At 32.8% G+C, this 22,557-nt stretch overlaps 2 protein-coding genes across 2 annotated transcripts; both read left to right on the top strand.

Annotated features, from left to right (window-relative positions):
• The first annotated feature begins 3,513 nt into the window (after positions 1-3,513).
• Positions 3,514-7,843, top strand: LOC147403969 (7-deoxyloganetin glucosyltransferase-like). Its single transcript, XM_086439773.1, has 2 exons — positions 3,514-4,053; positions 6,912-7,843. Exons 1-2 carry the CDS (start codon positions 3,546-3,548, stop codon positions 7,841-7,843), a joined length of 1,440 nt encoding a protein of 479 aa, XP_086295899.1. The 5' UTR covers positions 3,514-3,545.
• A 6,518-nt stretch (positions 7,844-14,361) lies between these two features.
• On the top strand, positions 14,362-17,608 carry LOC147403968 (7-deoxyloganetin glucosyltransferase-like). The gene is made up of 2 exons (XM_086439772.1): positions 14,362-14,937; positions 16,438-17,608. Exons 1-2 carry the CDS (start codon positions 14,430-14,432, stop codon positions 17,388-17,390), a joined length of 1,461 nt encoding a protein of 486 aa, XP_086295898.1. The 5' UTR covers positions 14,362-14,429; the 3' UTR covers positions 17,391-17,608.
• The last annotated feature ends 4,949 nt before the right edge of the window (positions 17,609-22,557 follow it).

Genomic DNA, 22,557 nt, shown 5'->3' with positions numbered 1-22,557 from the left:
AATGGGACCGACAAGTTGCACACCAACCTCAATTTTTTTCTTTTAACTTTTTTAAAACCACTGTTTAACCTACTTATTGCACTTCAATACGTACCTTTAGGATTTAAAGCTTAATAATTTTCCTGCAGCTTTGTGTTCTTTCATGCTCTATTTTCTTGTCATTGTTTTTCTCATGTTCTCTTTGGCTCTAATCTAAGGTACTGATTGTTTAGATTATTTTTGAAAATTAATAAGAACTTGTGTTTGGATTTCCATGATCTCTTTAGACTGTAAGTATAGACATGGATTCAAACGAGATTATTAAGCTTTACAATAACTTTACAAGGGAACCAATGTATTTCTTGCAAAATGGGTTCAAAACATACAACTCAGTGAACGTGCATGATTATGAAATGACCAAGTATTTTTTTTTATTATAAAAATTACTTAATTAACAATAATTTCTATGGGCATGGTTGTAGAAGAAAAAAATAAAAATAAAAAAAAGGAGTGCAACATTTTTAAATTTTTTTTTGAAGTGTAATCGTCCAAATGGAGTCCAAAAGGGAATTTTTAAGTGATGAAGTGCAACTAGTAATGAGTCGTGTGCATCTAGTTGGCCCAAAAATAATTTATATAAATTAAATTACAATATTTGACTGTATCTAGGAAAATTTAAAAAGAGTACTAAATTTTAGATTAAGAGTTATAGGTTGATGGAAAAAATCAATGTCTTCCAGTTTGGGTAGAAAATTTTTCACCAATAAGAGATCTTTTTTCTTCCATAAATAATTTTTCCATCAAAATACTTATGCATGTCCAAAACATAATTCTTGGGAAAACCTTGCTTAGTGATTTGACTCATATCACCTATTAAAAAGAATCTCAAAATTATCAGATTACATGCCCCTTGACTTACATCTTCCATGAGAGATTAATTAATAGAAAAATGACATACATGTTGCACATTTAAATTTCTAGTAAAAAAAGAAAAAAAAACTTGGTCTAAACTCAAGGAGTATCTCTTTCGTGGTGCAGTTAATAAAAATGACTATTTCTTTATGGATGTGCTTTAAATATGAACTATCACTTTTGGGAAATGTTCAGCACTAAACATTTTGGCAAAACATTTTTCAAAACATGGGTTAAAAGTTTTGGAATAGGCTGATTTTTGATGAGGATGATCTCTACGGTGAGGAGATCATCATCACCAAAAATCAGTCAATTCCAAAACTTTTAACCCCATCAAAAATGGTTTACAAAAAATGGACGATTCATGATTTTTCAACTTGTAAACATGGGGCTACAAGTTTTGGAATGGACTGCTTTTTGGTGAGGATGATTTCCTCACCGTAGAGATCATCCTCACAAAAAGTCAGCTTATTCCAAAACTTCTAACCCATGTAAGACAAAAATGGTTGGCCAAAATGTTGGCCCAAATGCTTGGTGCTGAATGGGACCCATCACTTTCTACATTGGTGCAATTGCATCAAGGTACATGTGTATGGTTTCGTCAAGCAAGTTATCGCTACTTTTTTTATCACCATTTTAATCGTAACCCATAATTTTTCCCTCCAAAACCTTCAAGCTATTAACATCTATGATAAATTATTTGTAATCTATTAAGTAGTTTTATATTTCTCAAAAAAAATCTATCTTTATTGAGATTTGTGGGTTAAATGATATAAAATATTAATGTAGAAAATAAGGATAGAAAAGTTTATCCTAGATAGAGAGTTAAGATAAGGATAGATTATTTTCGATCAGTCTCTCATAGAAGATGAAGGTCAAGGACATGTCAGTAGTTTGAAGTGGTGTACGTTAATAATTGTCTTTAGTTATGTTCAGGATTTTTATGAAAGTTTGCTATACTTGTCTTTCCCCAATTCTTGTCTTTAGTTATGTTCAGGATTTTTATGAAAGTTGGTTGTGCATTTCTTGTCTTTAATTATGTTCAGGATTTTTATGAAAGTTGGCTGTACTTGTCTTTCCCCAATTCTTGTCTTTGGTTATGCTCAGGATTTTTATGAAAGTTATACATTTCTTTCTCCAATTAAAGCCAACATCTTGTCCCACTGGCTTTAATTATTCCACGTGGTGATTCTATTGGAAACAGGTGTATATTACGTTGCTGACATAGCTAAAGTAGTCAAGTCGTTGTCCACCTCGTACAATTAATCAGAAAAAAAAAAAAAAGAAAGAAAACTAAATAAGAGTTGGAACTTCAAACAGTAAAAATGAGGGTCGTGATAATCTGACTCGGTCTCTGACATATGTTAAGAATCATAGATTTCCTCGGGATACATATTGTATATGTCCAAAAATAAATCTCAACGTTCCACTTGGACTTCTTCAAGTTGTTGTGAGATGACATTAAATATTTTAAAAATAATTTATCCCATAAATTAGGTGCATGAAGGTATACTTTTGAGATGTAACACAAGGGCTTGTGGCTAAAGGGATTAATTATGGGAAATGTTTGGTTTGATTCCTTGCGTACTGTTAGAGACGGCACTATGGATTGATCAACATGTTTTTCTTATTAAGATTAAAAATCAGTTATTTAAACATACCCTTATGTGTTTTGGTAAATGTTTGAAATACCCATGTTTTCAAATTGATGACATACTCCTAACATTAGTCTTCCATGAGATATTAGTTAAATGATCTAAATACAATTATCTCTAATTTGTACAAAAAATAATCCATCATCTTCAAAGTTTGGGGGTAAATCGTTTTACCCTTCATGCTTTCAATTGACGAACCTTAAAAGAAAAAAAAAGAGTTCTCCTAGGCTTATTAAGTTAGTAAGGATTTCACCCTTATTAAAGGTCCTTGAGTTCACCTTTTATCATCTAAAGCATGATCCAATGCTTGACGGTTGTATAGGACAAAATTTTAAGAATTTTGAAACAGTAAAAGATTTTCAAAAAAAGTTATTTTCACCAATGAATTTCATTTTTAAGTTTGGGAGTTATGTTGAAGATCGGTGCCTGTCCATTTTCAAAACCTTGAATATAATTTAAAAGAAATTTTTTTTTTCTGAATCTAAGTTTTTTATGAAACTTAAAGGACTGTGGCGTTGGATTTTTTATTTGGTAATCTTTGTGAGCAAAACGATCTTTAGTAAGACTCAAAAAAATCTTATTATGTTAGTAAGGAAAATGTTTCATAAGAAAAATACAACGATTTTCAGAAAAGTTGGAGAACAGATTTTTGGGTTAAAAAAAAAATCAAGAGTTTTCAATCCTAGGAAGTTGAATAGGATAAAAATAATTTTCCGTAGAAATTAAGTAGTTTCAAAATAATGGAAAAAATCACTGATTTTTTATTTATTAGATGATGAAGCAAGGGCATTTTGGTCAATCCTATTATTCTTCTAGATTAGATAAAGATCAAGGGGTATATCATTAGTTTGAAAACATAAGGGGGGTATCTCAAATATTCTTCACCAAAACCAACGACCACGTAGTTGACTGTATAGTGATTCCATATTAGCTTTTCTCATTCCAGATCTCTTTATACAAAAGGAGCTCAAGATACACTATAAGTCAGTAACAGAGAAAATGATGTCTGTTGTAGCCGAGAAGCCACACATGATTTTCAATCCGTACCCAATACAAGGCCATGTTAGCCCCATGATGCAACTAGCAAAGCTTTTACACTCCAGAGGTTTTCATATTACTTTCGTTAACACTGAGTTCAATCATAGACGCTTATTACGATCTAAAGGACCTGATTCCCTAAACGGTCTACCCGATTTTCAATTTGAAACCATACCCGATGGGTTACCACCGTCGGATCGAGATGCCACTCAAGATATCCCATCACTATGTGACTCCTTAAAAAAGAATGGGTTGGGCCCATTCTTGGATCTTGTTATGAGGCTCAATTCATCATCCGATGTTCCTGGAGTGACCTGCATTATTTGTGATGGATTGTTGAGCTTTGGTGTAGAAGCGGGTCAGAAACTAGGCATTCGGGTGGTTCAGATATGGACGGCTTCGGCTTGCGGTTTTATGGCTTATATTCACTTCCGAGAGCTCGTCAAAAGAGGTCTCACACCACTCAAAGGTATTATTAAGTGTTTTTTTTTTTTTTTTTTTCTTTTGTGGGTGTGGGGAGTGGGGGACGAGATTTAGAATCATGACTGCATCACACGCTGTACTGACATGACGTGGAGGTGTGCACCTCTACGAGATAGGAATGAAAAATCTATGGTTCTGTGCGCACCTTCACTTTAGAAGACACTGTAATGCAGTGTCTTTTGCACATCAATCCAGACTATTTTTTCAGTCGTGCTGGAGTGACCTCAAGATGCAGCTCATATCACACTTTCCTGATGATGTGTAAGTGTGATATGAAGTACAATCCTAACGTCACTTCAGTATTATTTCAATTTTCTTTCTATGCACACGTCAACGTTGTGTTGAATGCAGTGTCCAACAATTTCTATTTTTTTTTTTTAATGTGGATTTTTATATATAGATATATATATATATTTTGGATGAAGAATGATTCCGAAGTTAAGAACAGATTTTTTTTAACAAAAAGGAACTTATACTTATTTGGTTATTTATTTATTTTTACCAAAATGGATATCTATTGTACAATCATTTTATTTTGCTTTCATCTTTGTGTATCATTTTGAATTTCATATCAATGATTTTTGTTTGAGATTTACGTTCACAAAAGTATGAAAGCGAAAGAGTTTTTCTATTGGCGCACCAACTTTTACTAACAAAATATCAATTCTTTTGAAATTAAGTGATGATCTATCAAAAAAATTGGTGTTTTAATAAGTAAAAGTTGGTGTGTTAATAGAATATCTCAAGTAAAAAACAGAAATAACCATAGCTACCTTTGGTAAAATAAAATAAATACCAAAATGGACATATACCTTTTTTATAAATATTGTAAAAATAAGTTTGCATCCATAATGGGCTTTTAGACCCATGGCTTAGTTGGTTTAACACTTTCCAAAGACACTTTTAGGTTGTGGGCTAAAGTCAAGGGTCCAGCTTACCCATAAGGCCACGAAAAAAAACACAAAAGTTTGGATCGATAATTTTGTTTCAGCCTTCCGTTTTTGTGATACCTCGTTAGATCTTTAAACTAGTCATCTTTAAGGTTTTGAATATGATGATGATGCCCTCCTTATTTTGGTAAATATTTTCCGTACTCTTTTGACATGCACCCATAATTTATTTTTAAATATTTTAGATACCTCTTAATGTTTTCAAACCATGGTTTTTAAACTCGGTATCACGTCTCATCTCGTTTAGTTCTGATATCGAGTTGACTCGGATGATACGTTTCGTCTCGTTCGACTTGTCTTGTTTGTCATTGAGACAATGGTTTTTAACCATTTAAAAAATCTGAATAATTCTGAAAATTTTCAGAAATAATTCCTATTAAAAAATGAAACAAAAAAAATATAAAATTAAAAAGAAAATCAATTTGGGGGTGAAATAATAAAGGGTTGAGACTTTAACTCGTTTGTCTCAATTAATTCGGACGAGATTTTGAAAATCTCGTCTGATACATCCCGTTTAACTTGTGAGTTAATAATTTTCTGCGTTGTCTCGTTTGTATCGTCCAATATTTAAGAGAAAATTACCAAAATGATGCATTATTGAAATTATTTCCAAAATGATAAATTGCCATTTTTGAAATTTGGTTTTTTTTTTTAATCTACCAAATCAGAAGAAAATAAAATTAACAGTAGTGTTTTGATAAATTTTCATATTGAAAAACACCTTTCATTCCTTTTTGAGTCAGAATATTATTTTACCCAGTGTTGAAAAGACCATGTTGAAATTGTATCTGAATATGATTTTATACAGTGTTGTCTTTTCGACATTAGTTCAAATATTATTTTATACAGTTTCTGCTTTCAACAAAATCCTGTTGACAATGTACTTTTACATTAAATTAATATATAATGAAGAGAGAAAATGGTATTTTCGGTAATTTTTTTTTTTATTATCAAAACATTGTTTATTTGATTTTTTTTTTCGAGTTGGTAAAAAAAATTTATTTCCAAAAATGTTACATTACCATTTCTGAAATTAATTTCAATAGTGCACCATTTTGGGAATTAATCACTTTTTGGGGTGCGTGTTTCAGTAAATTTGCCTATATTTAAAATATTAAAAATACCCTCTTGTCATTTTTTTAAAACATACCTTCACTCATATCTCCAAAAATACCCAAAATTTCCTTTTCGCACATTTTTTTAAACATATCTTGGTTTTTTTACCAAGAGTGATTGCGATCCATTCCCTCTATTTGTAACAATAAATAATGAACAAAGAACAACATACTCATAGCATTTGATCCAAGTATAAGTTTCACCACTATAATGTATGTATTTGGGATATTTCAGGATGATCGATCTAGTGTTGAACTTGAAAAAATGAAAAAATATATGAAAAAATCGAATCATCAAGAGCAATATTTGAGGTATCGAGATTGATTAGAATTATTGATCTTGATGATTTAATCATCAAGATCAATATTTGAAGTATCAAGATTGACGTTTGAATCATCGATGTCAACAATTCCTATAGTTGAGGTTGACAATACCAATCATTGAGTTCTCAATAATTGGAATTATTTACCTTGATGATTCAAATGTTGATCTCGACCTTGCAAATGTTAATCTTGAATGTTCAAAATTTTCAATTTTTTGACCTTGACACCAGATAAATCTTCTATATTGAAATACAAAAATACATATATTATAGTGGAGAAACGAACGCTAGAATCAAACGTTACAACTAAATCATCAAAATTTGAGTAACTCACTTTTCCTTCATTATTCATTCTTACAAATATACAATTTGTAAAACAACTGTGAAGGGATGCAATTGTTAATCTTTCTTGTTCCTTACACCTAAATATACCACTTTGTTTCCATGATTCAACAGATGTGAGTTACCTTACCAATGGCTTTCTTGATTCACCTATTGACTGGATACCTGGTATGAGAAATATTCGATTCAAGGATCTTCCAAGCTTTGCAAGAACAACAGACCCTAATGACATCATGTTCGACTTCTTGGGTGAGGCAGCACAGAGCTGTTTAAAGGCTTCAGCGATCATCTTCAACACGTTCGATGACTTGGAACATGAGGTCTTGGATGCAATTGCATCTATGTTTGCAAGCATTTATACTATGGGTCCTTTATCAATGCTTGAAAGCCACGTACCCGAAAGTCAAATTAAGTCGATGGGGTCAAGCCTTTGGAAAGAAGATTCAAAATGCCTACAATGGTTGGATAAATGGGAACCCAATTCAGTTGTTTATGTAAATTTTGGGAGTATAACAGTTATGACAGACAAACACTTGAGAGAATTTGCATGGGGACTTGCAAATAGCAAACACCCATTTCTATGGATCATTCGATCCGATGTCGTAATGGGTGATTCAGCGATTTTACCTGAAAATTTCATTGAAGAGACTAAAGATCGATGTTTGATAGCGAGTTGGTGCCCACAAGAACAAGTACTCTCCCATCCTTCGATTGGAGGATTTCTAACGCATTGCGGATGGAACTCTACATTAGAGAGTATATGTGGTGGAGTACCAGTGATATGTTGGCCATTCTTCGCGGAGCAACAAACGAATTGTCGATATGCATGTAACGTATGGGAGATTGGAATGGAGATCGATAACAATGTGAAAAGAGATGAGATTGAGGAAATTGTTAAGGAGTTGATGGAAGGAGAGAAAGGGAAGAAGATGAGGAACAAAGCTTTGGAGTTGAAGAAAAAAGCAGAAGAAGCTACTAAGGAAGGAGGATCATCTTACAATAATTTTGAGAGATTGATTAAAGTGTTACTCCACCAAAAAGATTAGACCAATGAAGAAGAATTGTTTGGGGAAATCAGTCTCATTATCTTCTAATGGCAATAAGAGCATATCGAACTTTTATTATTAATAAAATGCTATTTTATTTTGTTTTATTAATTTATTAATTGAACATAGAAGAAATGAGGATATTGGGATACAGGTGTGAGAAAACTGAGAAAAATAAAATTACAAGTCAGTGTGTACTCTGTGAAATCGTCCAAGTAACCCATAAATGATAAACAAAAGGAAAATCAATTGAATGACTAAATAAATAAATAAATAAGTGATTAGCCAAATGTTTGGGATAAAGTTTTTATTTTTTATGTTTTTGCTAACCCTGTAGACAGGGACCAGGCCGCATCTGGGCTTTGCTCCACCCATAGACCATGGTCTGGTCCCGAGTTGGGCACGTGCAACACCCACACATCACACGCATCGTACTAAGTGAGGGTGCACCCTCACAGGTGGCTCCTGAGGAATTAATGCTCATACTGGATATCAAACTCACGACCTACGGGCATTAACCACTTATTGGTCCACATTTACCATTGAGCCAATCCCTCTGGGTTGCCTAATATCTAAGTCTTCAACCTTTAGCGAAAAATCATTGATTTTCCTTCCAGTAATTTGTCATCTTTATGCTCTTCAACCTTTATGGTAATTAAGTTAATTTTAACCTACTCAACTTTGTCTTCAATCCATGATTTTGATCTTGATATTAATGTAGTCCATGATTTTTCTATCTGAAATTCCATTGTCTTCTACCTTATTTTATTCTTGGGGGGTTTGAAGGTTGAATGATATAGAATCTTAAATTTCAAAAAGTGGGTAAAGAAATTATCCAAGAGATTGAAGACGATTGATTTTAGAAAGAAAAATCAAGGGCAAATTTTAACTAAAAGTTGAAAATGAGGGCTATTTTCTTCAATTGTTAAGAGATGGCTGAGGTGATCAAGAGGCTATGCCATAAGTTTGAAAGAACATGGTGTCTCAAGTGAACATTCACCAAAGCGTGGAGGGATATGTCTAAATCACCCTTAATATTTTTACCCTAAAAATTTAATGAGGGCTATTTTAGTCATTTGTTAAAGATGGCTGGGGTCAAGGTGCTATGCCATGAGCTTGAAAGAATGTGGTATCTCAAGTTAATATTCATCAAAGCATGGAGGGGTATGTTTAAATCACCCTAAAAATTAAAAGGTGGAAGACCATGTTCATTTTTTTTGTTTTTTGGGTAAGAGATAGAAGATGATGCAATTTTGATAGTTTTTATTTGTCTTTTGTGAAAGATAGTGTTAAGGGGCAAGTCTTTTGTTTGAACACTCGGGGTGTTATTAATGTTGGAGCAACGTTAAAATTGACATTAATTCTTACATTACTGATGTGAAGGCGCACACATAACTGTAGATGTTTTTCACTTGTATCTCGATGAAGAGCGTCTATGGTTCTGTACATACATCCACATCAACATTGTGAGAATCGATGTCAACTTTTAATGTTACTTCAACATTTTTCATATAAAAATTACCCTTTAAAGTTTCCTTGGCACGGACACCTCAAAATATTAATGGTTAAATTAAGTTATGTTGGTGGAATTCAACTTTATTAAGAAATCTTAGATGGTTAGTAAATAAACCCTAATAAGGTTAGATATTATATCAGCCAAGATATAGAAAGAAATCTAATATAAATTAAGATTCTCTAAATAAGTCCTTATTAGAACAACCCGATTGATATTGCCAAATACGACATTCTCATCACCACTTTTCATTTGTGATGAAATACATTGAAAATATTCAATATTTGTCATGCATCTTATTCACTGATAATCTTTATTATAACATAATTGTGAAAAATGCTTTTTATTTATTTATTATTAGTATAAAATATAGACAAAAATTATTTGCTTTGCTCTTAGGTGTTGTGTGATTGTTGGAAAAACCTCTTTAAGGGAAAATGAACCACACAAGATAATGGTTATGGAAAATGAGTTTTTTTTTTTTGTGTGTGTGTGTGTTTAATTGTACATAAGAAAGTATCTAATTGTTAGGATTCTTAGATTAAGAAGAAGAAGAAGATTAAGAAGAGAAAGAGAGTTTAAGAAGAATTTATTGAGAGGAAGGGAGACACAAATTTATTATTATTGCTTACTTAATAACATCAATCCACCTATATATAGATGATTATTTGCCAACTTTGATTATAACTCTAAAATAGAAATTTTCTAGTTTAACTCTAAAACAATAATAATTCAAATTAAAAATTAAAATAAACATCGACTAAATAAAATAAGGATCCTAACATTTTCTCTCCCTTCAAAACGACTTGCCTTCAAAATAAATAACTACTAAATAAAATAAATATCTAAACACTAGTGCAAGTTAGTTTTAAGTTTGGAAGTGGGGAACAGATCCTTTGTAGCGGTATTTTCTTGGAGTTCTTCTAATTCTTCTTAACTCTTAGGGTATGTTTAATTGAATGGAAAGTGACTTTCCATGAAATTTGAAATCCATGAAAAAATAGTGGTGGAAAATAGGTAGGGTTGAAAAATCAAATTCCATTATTTAATTTTACTTGGATAAAATCATGAAAAAAATATGAGAAAAAAGAAGAAGAGAAGATGAGAAGGAAGAGGGAGGAGAGAGGATGTGGCGATGATGGCGACAACGACGTGGACGGTGGTGGTGGTGGCGGGTACGACGGTGGTGGAGGTAAGTGAGGAAAAAGAAGGGAGAACGTGATAGTGATGGTGACGACGACGGAGGTAAGTGAGGAAGAAGATGATGAGGAAGATGGGGGAAAACGTGGTGATGGTGGTGGTGGTGGCGGAGGAGGTGAAGGATGGAGAAGAAGAGAGAGAGAGAGAGAAAGTGATCGGAGATGGTGATGATAGCAAATGAGATAGTGAAATCCATGTTCTGGTGGATTTTTTTATTGGGGTGGAAAATAAATTTCCATTTCCACGTGCAATCAAACACTTGAAAAATCAAGTGTTTGATTTTTCAAATACTTAATTTTCCATTTTCATGAAAAATAACATTTTTCAAGTGTTTGATTGCACATGATATATATATATATATATATATATATATATATATATATATATATATATATATATATATATATATATATATATAGGGTCACGTTATTACGACCCCCTTTGCGACACACCTTTTTGTCTTATATGGGCAAAAATGTTTGGAATGGGCTGATTTTTTGTGAGGATGATCTCTATGGTGAGGGGATCATCCTGCCAAAAAATCATCCCATTCCAAAACTTCTAGGCCGTCCGATTTTTGTTGAAAAATTATAGACCATCCTATTTTTGTAAATCAATTTTGATGGGGTTAGAAGTTTTGGAATGGGATGATTTTTTGCCAGGATGATCCCCTCACCATAGAGATCATCCTCACAAAAAATCAGTCCATTCCAAACATTTTTGCCCATATAAGACAAAAAGATGTGTCGCAAAGGGGGTCGTAATAACGCGACCCATATATATATATATATATATAGAGAGAGAGAGAGAGAGAGAGAGAGAGAGAGAGTGATCGGAGATGGTGATGATAACAAATGAGATAGTGAAATCCATGTTTTGGTGGACTTTTTGATTGGGGTGAAAAATAAATTTTCATTTTCATGTGCAATCAAATACTTAAAAAATATTATTTTTCATGAAAATTGATTTTTCACTTTATTTTAAATGTGTTATCAAACATATCCTTAGAGAGATTTTTACATCAAGATAACAAAATTCTTGATTTAAATTTGAGAGTTCAATGATAGGACATTTTCAAAATTTTGATTTGACAAAAAGTAGAGTTAAGATAAATAAATAAATAAAAATTTTCTAGGTCATTATAATAGAGGATTGTGTTTATTATTATTATTATTTTCAACATAAATCTCTAAAAGACTAAAGAAAGAGCTTCAAGATACGTGCAAATCTCTCTACGGATCCCCCTCTCTTGGAAAATGGACCGAAGAAATTGTGAAAAGTCAGAGTAATAAAAGTTATTGGTAGGATCATTTTTGTAGGGAATTGAGAGGAAATATATTTTATCAGATTAAAATAAAATTTTTTTTAAAGAAGAAGACAAGACTTATTTATCAAAAAAAAAAAAACAAAAAAGAAGAAGACAAGACTTTCCTCGGAGGTTGTGTGGAAAACAAACCACTTTTATAGAAAAACTAATTTTTCTAAAACAGCCATTTTTGTAACCTAGTCAATCCTCGACCATCATAAGGACCATCGATGAGTCCTTAAGAAGTAGACAAGATTTTCCTATTAAATATTCAATAATTAGAAATATGGATGGTGATGTCCCTTATTAAATTCTCTTCTTTCAACTTTGGAGAGCTTTAATTGTGCCGATGGTAGGATCAGGTACGGCAGGAACTAGTGGTTGCCACTTGGCATCAGTATCTTTCAAACCAATTTTAACATTCATTTTTTCCATACTGACATCCATCCGAGTGACGATAGTTTGCTATTATTAGGGTAGTCAATGGGCCAGCTCGATTTGAGAGCAGTTTGATAAGAATATGATCTAATAAGAATTAATCCAAGAACTTGATCACGCCCTTGTTAGATTGGACAAAATCCTAATTGACATGCAAAGTATATTCAAACAAATATGATATAATTTATATTCTCAAATTTTACTAAATGGTGGCACTCTTGGATCACGACATGACTCTATAACCAAATTGATAAGTTATCAAATTGAATCCTTACCAAACCCCAAATCCTTTATTTAGGTCCCAAGTTATCACATCAAAATAAATTAAATTTCAAATCTAATCCGATCCATTATACATAATGAATGTGGTGTTTTCTTTGTTGTCATCAATCCTTAGGGTATCTCCCAATAGAAAATTTTCTTTGAGTAGATGCAACTTCAATAAGTCACATGCTTTCAAAAATACATAACAAGAGACATAAAATAAATAAACAAAAAACACGTGAAATTGGTTACTGAGGCTTGCTGTAAATCCTACATATAATAAATCCCAAGTCTCTATGTTTCCAAATTTCAAAGTATCCTTTAATATTCTTAAAAATAGTCTTTGTCTACAATCAATAGTCCTTATGTCTTCTTCTTCCCCTTCTACCATATGTGATGCTCAATAATCCAATATTTAAGATCTGGCAACTCCTCCACTACTTATGGGGGTCCTTGCATCTTACAATATAATTTAAATCATTTTTCATAATCATCCCACATGGGATCTCAGATTGGGGAGGTGCAGATCTCTAGTCTAGAATTTCGGGCTGCTTGTCTTGTGCTGTGTCGACTAATGCCTTGAGATGTGTATTGAAATAAAGTTGGGTGAAGATTTTAATCTTTAAATCACTTCTTTTAACTAATAATTCATATTTGGGTAATTTAAATATGTGCCTCAACATTTTGGTTCCTATTTGACATACCCTTTTGTGTTTAATATGACATGCTTCCTTTGACCTAGGTCTTTTGAGAGACTAGAGAAAATGACATAAATAACCCCATCTTCAATCTCTTGCTAAAAATTCTTAATTTTTCTTCCTCAAAGCAGTCAACTTCAATACTAATACTAATACTACTACCAATACCAATACCAATACCAATGTTTTTTTTCATCGTCTTCATTTAAAAGAACCTTAGCTCATTTTTCCTTCAAACTTCAAGAATAAGAAAGGATTCCTAAGGAAGTAGAAAACAACAGATTTTTGAGTAAATATATCAAGAGTTTAAGATAGAATTAAAGGTGAAGTTCTCATTTGATGGATTGATGATGAGGTTAAAGTAATTTACTGTCGAGGTGAAGATGTTTTGGGAGAAAAGTTCATAGTTTCCTGCTGGAGGTTTAAGATAAGGGCATTCAAATCATTTTCTATTTCTCTCTCAAAGAAGACCAAGGTCGATGAATATGTCATCTTCTTTAATATAATTTGGGGTAAATGTCTACTTCACATTAAATATTTTAATAAAATAAAAAATGGGTAAGTAACTTTACTAAATCAAATCAAGTTTTTAAACATATTAATGAAATTTTTAATCATGAGTCGTGATAATTTTACTACCTCACGTGGCAAACTCAATCGACTATTTGATGTGACAAATTCGGGAACCATAAATATGTGCTCCTTGAGATACAGAATTCCCTTAAGATACACTTTTCAATGGGGAGTGCAGTCGTGTACCCTGAAAAGTGCATATCTATGATTTCGAGCTTGTCACGGCGAAGTAGTAGACTGAGTTTGCTATGCGGGGTAGTTAGATTATCACGATTCTTTAATCATAATTAACATTTAGGCCTTGTTAACAGATTCCCTAAAGGCACGCTTTAAAGTGCAATAATACATTTGGAAATTGGAATTAGAGGGTATTTTGGTAAAAAAATTATGTTTTACGAAATATACCAAAAATATCTATAATGTATTTAACTATTTATTGCAATTAACATGTGGCGTAGGGAACACGTTAACAAGATAATTTGACTTACATTCGTCGTTTGGCCATTCCTTTCTTATATAAAGACCTTCTTCTAAGATGGCAAAGCTCCACACGAATAGGAGCTTAGGATACACTGTAAGTCTGTAACAGAGAAAATGATGTCGGTCGTAGCAGAGAAGCCACATGCAGTTTGTGTTCCATACCCTGCACAAGGCCATGTTAGCCCCATGATGCAACTGGCCAAGCTTCTACACTCGAGAGGTTTTCATATAACCTTCGTTAACACTGAATTCAATCATAGACGCTTATTGCGGTCCAAAGGAGCCAATACACTAAACGTTGTACCCGATTTTAGATTCGAAACCATACCTGATGGATTACCACCATCCGATCGAGACGCCACCCAAGATGTCCCATCACTATGTGACTCCACTAGAAAGAATTGCTTGGGCCCTTTTGTGGATCTTGTTGTGAGGCTCAATTCATCGTCCAATGTTCCTCGAGTAACATGTATAGTTTCTGATGGCGTGATGAGTTTCGGTATAGAAGCGGGTCGGATACTAGGCATTCCAGAGGTTCAATTCTGGACCGCTTCGGCCTGCGGCTTCATGGGTTATATCCATTACAGGGAGCTTGCCGAAAGAGGTCTTACGCCACTCAAAGGTAGTATTAATTTTAATTATTTACTTTAGAATAATTCTTGTATGATAATTTTATATTAAAATTGTGATACTTTTTCACTCACTCACATCTCAAGGAAGCATCTATGGTTCCGTGCACATATCCACATTAGCACTATGTGAAAGACAGTCACTTCAGCATTTTCCTTTTTATAATATGGTTTTGTTAAAAAAAACCCTTTACAATATTGGGTTAGGATCCCTTGAATCACGGGCGGAGTCAGGATTTTACTCATGTGGGGGCAATATAAGTGTGAAAATTTTTTTGTGAGGGCAAAAAATATTGTAAATTTTCTTTTTTGTGAGGACAACTAAGAGTGTAAAATAAATTGTGAGGGCAATAGCGACAAATTTCTTTATCCGTCATTATTATCTGTCACAATAGCACAATACTCCACAAAAGGTTTGAAAATTCTTATGAGGGCAAGTGCCCTTGTCTTGAATCCTAATAATGACTTATGAAAAAAAAAAAAAATGATCTCAACCCTTTAAATGTAAAATTCAATGGTTGAAATTTATCCTTAGGATAATTATCTTTGAGATTTATATTATCAAGATACTCATAAATCTTAATCATTGGATTTTGTGTTTAAAGGGTTGGGATCATGTGTTTTTTTCATGAGTCATTCTTAAGAATCAACGGATCCCAACCCTATAATATTATAGTGAAATACAACCTATTGGTTTGATGAAATAAATAATATTCCGATTGAAAAAAGTTTGATAGAAAACTCGGAAGATTACCAAAATGGTACATAAAATTTGAAAATTTATCAAAATGGTGCACTACTCAACTTATTTACCCGAATGGTAAAATTTGAAATTAACAATAACTTTTATATTTTTCCTATCAAAAATATTTCTTTAGCTTTGTTTTATAAAAAAATATACATATCTCTCATTTAAATATTTTTTTATCAGATATCGAAAATGTTTTTTCTTTTTCCTTTTTTGAAAAAAGAATAGCTTAGGGTAAATTACCATTTCATGAGCCGAATTTCATAAAAATACGATTCCGACTGATTATTCATTTTAATTAACAAAAAGTTAATGTACTAAATCACAAGTTTTTCAAGTGACGAATTAGAGGTTTAAAGTGACAAACTCGCTGTTTTTCCCCTCTAAAGTGACAATTTTGTTGGTTTGTATAATGATGATCTTGCAAAAAGTAGTGAAACCCGTGAGATAGTGACTATCAAGTCACTTTAAAACCTCCGATATTGTTATTGTTCAGGTTTTGGTAATTAAAATGAATAGTGAGCCAGAATCGTAATTCCAACAAAAGCTGGTCACGTTTTCGTAAATTTCTCAATAACTTATGGAGCATAATTTGTTGTTATTTAAGCATATAATGATCATTTTAAACAGTAAAATATCCTATAAAGGGACTAATTTATTTCCATTTCATTTGGATACCTATTAGGTAATTCTTGTATACGTTCCTTACACCTAAATATCAGACCTTGTTTTCATGATTCCACAGATGTTAGCTACCTTACCAATGGCTTTCTTGATACCCCAATTGACTGGATACCGGGTATGAGAGATATCCGATTCAAGGACCTTCCGAGCTTTGCAAGAACAACAGATCCTAACGACATCATGTTCGACTTCTTGCGGGAGGAAGCACAAAACTGTTTAAAGGCTTCGGCAATCATCTTCAACACGTTTGATGACTTGGAACATGAGGTTTTGGAAGCAATTTCATCAAAATTTCCTTGCATTTATACTATGGGTCCCTTATCAATGCTCGGCAACCACTTACCCGAGAGTCAACTAAAGTCGATGGGATCGAGCCTATGGAAAGAAGACTCAGAGTGCCTCCAATGGTTGGATAAAAGGGATCCCAATTCAGTTGTTTATGTAAATTTTGGGAGCATAACAGTTATGACAGATCAACACTTGAGAGAGTTTGCATGGGGACTGGCAAATAGCAAACACCCATTTCTATGGATCATTCGACCCGATGTCGTAATGGGTGATTCTGCAATTTTGCCCAAAAATTTCATCGAAGAGACTAGAGATCGTGGTTTGCTAGCGAATTGGTGCCCACAAGAGAAAGTACTCTCCCATCCTTCGATTGGCGGATTTCTAACACATTGTGGTTGGAACTCTACATTAGAAAGTATTTGTGGTGGGGTAGCTGTGATATGTTGGCCATTCTTCGCGGAGCAACAAACAAATTGTCGATATGCATGCAACGTCTGGGAGATCGGTATGGAGATCAATAACAATGTGAAAAGAGAGGAGATTGAGGAAATTGTTAAGGAGTTGATGGAAGGAGAGAAAGGGAAGAAGATGAGGAACAAAGCTTTGGAATGGAAGAAAAAAGCAAAAGAAGCTACTAAGGAAGGAGGATCATCTTACAATAATTTTGATAGATTTATTAAAGAGTTACTCCATCCAAATATTACACCATTTAGGAAGAATGGTTAGGGGATATCAGTCTCATCAACTTCTAATGGCGCCAAGAACATATTACATTTCTATGAATAAAATGGTGTTTTATTAGGTTTAAACCGATATCTAATACTTATGTGGGTGTATTTAAAATAAATTTCAACGTTTGATTATTGTATCAAGGAGATGGATGTAGTTGGAAAAATCAATATTAATCTCGGGTAGGTTGGGAAAAATATTCCACCAAGAATGGTAAACCACTTGCGTAGAAATAATTTTTCTATCACAATACTCAATCATACACATACAAACCACTTATTTATTTATTTTTAGTGTGAAAGTGACAAGATTTTCCCATTAAATATTTAATATGGTCGGCAAAGCCACATATGAAATATTTTCTTTCTCCAACTTTTGAGTAAGTATTATTATCTTAAGGAGTGGAAGCAACCATTATCCGTGTCTGTTTTCTTCTTCTTTTGATTGATAAGTTGGGGTTAAAGGTTACTCAACAAAAACATCTCCATAAGAGTCAAGTTTCTTGCCAAGAAGCCCGTGGCCGCCCTCCATAAGAGTCAAGTCTCGCCACCCTCCATAAGAGTCAAGTCTCATGCCAAGAAGCCCGCGGCCGCCCTATTAGCTTCCTGCCAAAGAAAGTCAAAAACACATGAGAGAGAAAAAATCTGAAACAATCTAGATATCTTTAATTAAATCCTCATACTTCTTTGAAGCATCGATCTCTCGCTTTATACTCTTAATAGAATATTGAGAATCAAAGGAATTGATAACTAACTTGGGGAACATCTTTTAGACTAATGAGTTTTGAACTCTAACCTGAGAGATGGACTCAAAAGCTCACCGACATGTCATATGCAAAGAACCAGAGATTCTTTCGCTCAGGATACACGAGTGTACCCTTGGGATACACAATTGCAGATGGCAGATCGGTCAAGTCGATTGTGTATCCCAAGAGACAGAATCTATGATTCTTTGTCCATGCTCGGTGAGTTTTTGAGTCCCTCCGTCAGGTTGAGTTCAAAAATCAGCACTCTTATCTTTTACTTTAGAAAACTTTCAAGCTTCTTGTAGAAGCCCATGGGCCTTACTCATCCTCACAAAAAATGGCTTGTAAGGTGAGATTGGCCCAGGTTTATATATAGCCTAAGATTTTGATATCTAGGCGATGTAGGACTATCGCTCACACTCCCCCTCACGTGCAACGTGTCTCCTACATCCTTGTGACTACCAGCTTTGATACCATGTAGAAATCCATGGGCCCTACTAAATATTTTATTCTCAATCACCACCTCAACCTTCTTCTTATTTTGAAATGCATTGACAACAATACAATGTATCTCATGCATCATAATATGATGCATCTCTTACACTTTTAGGATTAATAGCCTTCAACTTGATCTTAATTTATTCATTTTCTTTACATTTTTCCCAACTGGCAAAAATCATTTCAAAATTTGAATTACGACGCATGATTCCCAACCCACCTCTTTTAGAAGAAAATGATACATCCATGTAAGAAAATGATACATCTATGCTTATTTTGATTATACCTTCTCCCGGCACTTTCTAATAAAAATTGTTCACCTTTGGAGTAATCAATTTAAAATGGTAGGCTCAACAATGAGGTCTTGTTTGATCACGACAAAAATTGTTTTACATATCTTGAATTAGATTTTCTCTAATCATGTGGTGGTAAATCTTGAGCCAGATTAATCTTCATATTCTTTATCTGAAACTAATCCTGATATGGGTTTAGTATTTATATTGTTTGTCTGACACTGGTGTGAGTCTATTCTGGTGTATTAAAATTTTCAAATTCAAATTTGATATTAAATATTAATATCAACAATAAAGTAAAATCTTAAAACAAAAAATAAAATTCTAACTAAAAATAAGAAATATTTCATCATCATCCTTTTTTAAAATCTCTCCACATTGCTCAATAATCAAATATTTAAGACATGGCAACTCCTCTACTACTTATGGGGGCTTACAATATAATTTAACTATAAATCTTATTGCATCCAATCTAAATCATTTTTCGTTAATCATCCCACATGGAATCTCGGATTGGGGAGGTGTAGATCTCTAGTCTTGAGTTTCGGGCTGCTTGTCTTGTGCTGTGTCGACTAATGCCTTGAGATGTGTATTGAAATAAAGTTGGGTGAAGATTTTAATCTATAAATCACTTCTTTTGACTAATAATACATATTTGGGTGATTTAAATATGTGCCTCAACCTTTTGGTTCCTATTTGACATACCCTTTTGTGTTTTCTGTGACATGCTTTCTTTGACCTTTGTCTTTTGAGAGACTAGAGAAAATGACATAAATAACCCCATCTTCAATCTCTTGCTAAAAATTCTTAATTTTTCTTCCTCAAAGCAGTCAACTTCAATACCAATACTAATACTAATACCAATACCAATACCAATACCAATGTTTTTTTTCATCGTCTTCATTTAAAAGAACCTTAGCTCATTTTTCCTTCAAACTTCAAGAATAAGAAAGGATTCCTAAGGAAGTAGAAAACAACAGATTTTTGGGTAAATATATCAAGAGTTTAGGATAGAATTAAAGGTGAAGTTCTCATTTGATGGATTGAAGATGAGGTTAAAGTAATTTACTGTAGAGGTGAAGATGTTCATAGTTTCTGCTGGAGGTTTAAGATAAGGGCATTCAAATCATTTTCTATTTCTCTCTCAAAGAAGACCAAGGTCGAGGAATATGTCATCTTATTTAATATAATTTGGGGTAAATGTCTACTTCACATTAAATATTTTAATAAAATAAAAAATGGGTAAGTAACTTTACTAAATCAAATCAAGTTTTTAAACATATTAAAGAATTAAAGTTTCAATCATGAGTCGTGATAATTTTACTACCTCACATGACAAACTCAATCGATTATTTGATGTGATAAATTTGGGAGCCATAGATATGAGCTCCTCGAGATACATAATTCCCTTGAGATACACTTTTAAATGTGGAGTGCAGTCATGTATCCCAAGGAGTGCAGATCTACGATTTTGAGCTTGTCAAGGCAAAGTAGTAGACTGAGTTTGCCACGTGGGATAGTTAGATTATCAAGATTCTTTAATCATAATTAACATTTGAGTAATGCTAGGGTGACACAAGCCTTACACTGCAATTCTCAGAGTTCTGGCGTTGTACAGTATCCACGTCACTCACTTAATGAGTCAGCTGCCACAACATTTTTTAGGAAAACCTAACGTGGTCTCCTCTTCTCTCGGCATTACTCCATTAATATATGTTGATATTTTCTTCCAAGAGACTAAGACTGAAACTTAAACAAAATTGCAGAAAAAGCCAATAAAATTATTAAAAAACCACCTTAGATGAAGATTCCATGGATTTAGTGAAAGGGCACGAAAGGTGGCCGTAAAGATCAACCACCTTCCTAATGTTTTTGTTAAGCTCTCTAATTAGACCCACATTTTGGCTGAGGTTATTGGGTATCTTTGACTCATGATTTTGATTAATTTCATTGATTAACAATCTATTTTGATCCAAGATGTTTTGGACTTGACCAAAGTTCTTTTGGAGTGTTTGTAAGATCTTGTTGTCTACTTGAGTACCATTGTCAAGATCTGGAAATGTGTCTCCAACCATATTCAGTCAAAATTCAATAAAATTAAAACCAACCTTGTATTAGAAAAGAAAAAAAATAAAATGAAGATGAGAGATAACATAAAAAAAATACCAAGAGATGAGATTTGCTAAAAAAAATTGATTTTTAATGGATATAATCATCCTATCTTACTTTTTTATACACTTTAAGGAAAATCCAATAAAAGATCAAAACAAATTTCGCATGAAAGCCCAATCATGGCTTCTCATGGAAATATAAGGTGGGACAAATATGGGGTTTTTTTCTTTAAAAAAGAAAAAAAGAGAACCTAAATATAATCTAAAGCCCTACTTTTTTTTTGTTTTTTGTTTTTATGGAGTCTCAAAACAGGGGAAAAGGTGGGGGTGGGGAGGAATACTGCAAAAGAAAAGAGAGAAAAGCAAATTAAGAGAAAACCCATTAATCTAGGGGTTTGTTTGGCGAATAAGGAATTGAATTTATGTGGAAACCAGAAGTGTGAATCTTAAAAAATTCGAATTTCTAACAATATAAAGTCCAGTCGTTGAAATTCACTTGGAAATTGCAAATATTATCTATAGTTGCCCTAAATCAGTCCGACTTAAAAATTTATCAGAGTCTGAAACTAGCTTGTGAGATATATTCGGAGAAGATTTCAAAAAGTTGTAGAAAATCTGTTCTTAAAGGGCTAATTACTTACATAAAACCCCTCAAAAATAGAACAAATTTACAGATTTTATTTCAATTACATAGAAATTTGTTGCAACTGAGAGAGAGAGAGAGAGATGGGTTTTAACTTTTAATCGAAAGAAGCAATAGTTTTTAATAACTTTAATGGTATTTTCTGCAATTTTGTTTAAGTTTTAGTCTTAGGTACTGTTTATTATGCTAAACAAATAAGTTCTGAATGATTATAATTACCGAAACTGTATAAGCGTTGAATTTAAGTGTTGAAATTGTTATCTGTTTACCGATCTAAATTATGCTGAACTAATTCAAATTAAGCATTGTAATCACATAAATCTGTTTGTTACTTAATGCTAAAAACTGATAAATTGACTATATTATCATTTTCAACAGTTATATGTTTAAGGGGAAATTATAAATAAAATCCAAAAATAAAAATTATTTATTTAAAAAATATTAAATTTAATGAAATTCATTTTGGGAACCTAGTCGAACAAATTCTCTCTCCTCCACATCATTTAAAAAGTAAATTTAAAATTTTTTTTTAATTTGAATTAATGTTATTTAAATACGTAGATGAGAGAGAAAATATGAGAGAGATAATATTGGGGTGGGTTGCCTTATTAATTTGTAGGGTGCTTATATCATTATCCATAGGACATAAAAGATAATATCATTTCAAGTATAAAGGTATATTTGTCCGTGTTGAAAAAGACCGGTGCTTACCACGTCAGCAAAAAAATTAAGTGATCCAACTTCACTTAATGCTTTTCACTTATTTTTCAGTAATAAGTACTGAAAATGTGGAGTAAACAAACGTGCTGATTGCTGAAGCTGAATTGCATTTAGCATTAAGTGCTGAAATCAGCGTTAAACAAATACCCCCTTA

This window comes from Akebia trifoliata, chromosome 4, assembly GCF_017979445.1.
Source record: "Akebia trifoliata isolate Shusen 1 chromosome 4, ASM1797944v1, whole genome shotgun sequence".
NCBI lineage: Eukaryota > Viridiplantae > Streptophyta > Magnoliopsida > Ranunculales > Lardizabalaceae > Akebia > Akebia trifoliata.
This window is presented reverse-complemented; position numbering and strand designations above follow the sequence as displayed.

Coding starts and splice junctions, on each gene's coding strand:
- LOC147403969 (XM_086439773.1), top strand. CDS start 3,546: ATGATGTCTGTTGTAGCCGAGAAGCCACACATGATTTTCAATCCGTAC. Junction 4,054..6,911: donor AGGTCTCACACCACTCAAAG/GTATTATTAAGT, acceptor ATGATTCAACAG/ATGTGAGTTACCTTACCAAT.
- LOC147403968 (XM_086439772.1), top strand. CDS start 14,430: ATGATGTCGGTCGTAGCAGAGAAGCCACATGCAGTTTGTGTTCCATAC. Junction 14,938..16,437: donor AGGTCTTACGCCACTCAAAG/GTAGTATTAATT, acceptor ATGATTCCACAG/ATGTTAGCTACCTTACCAAT.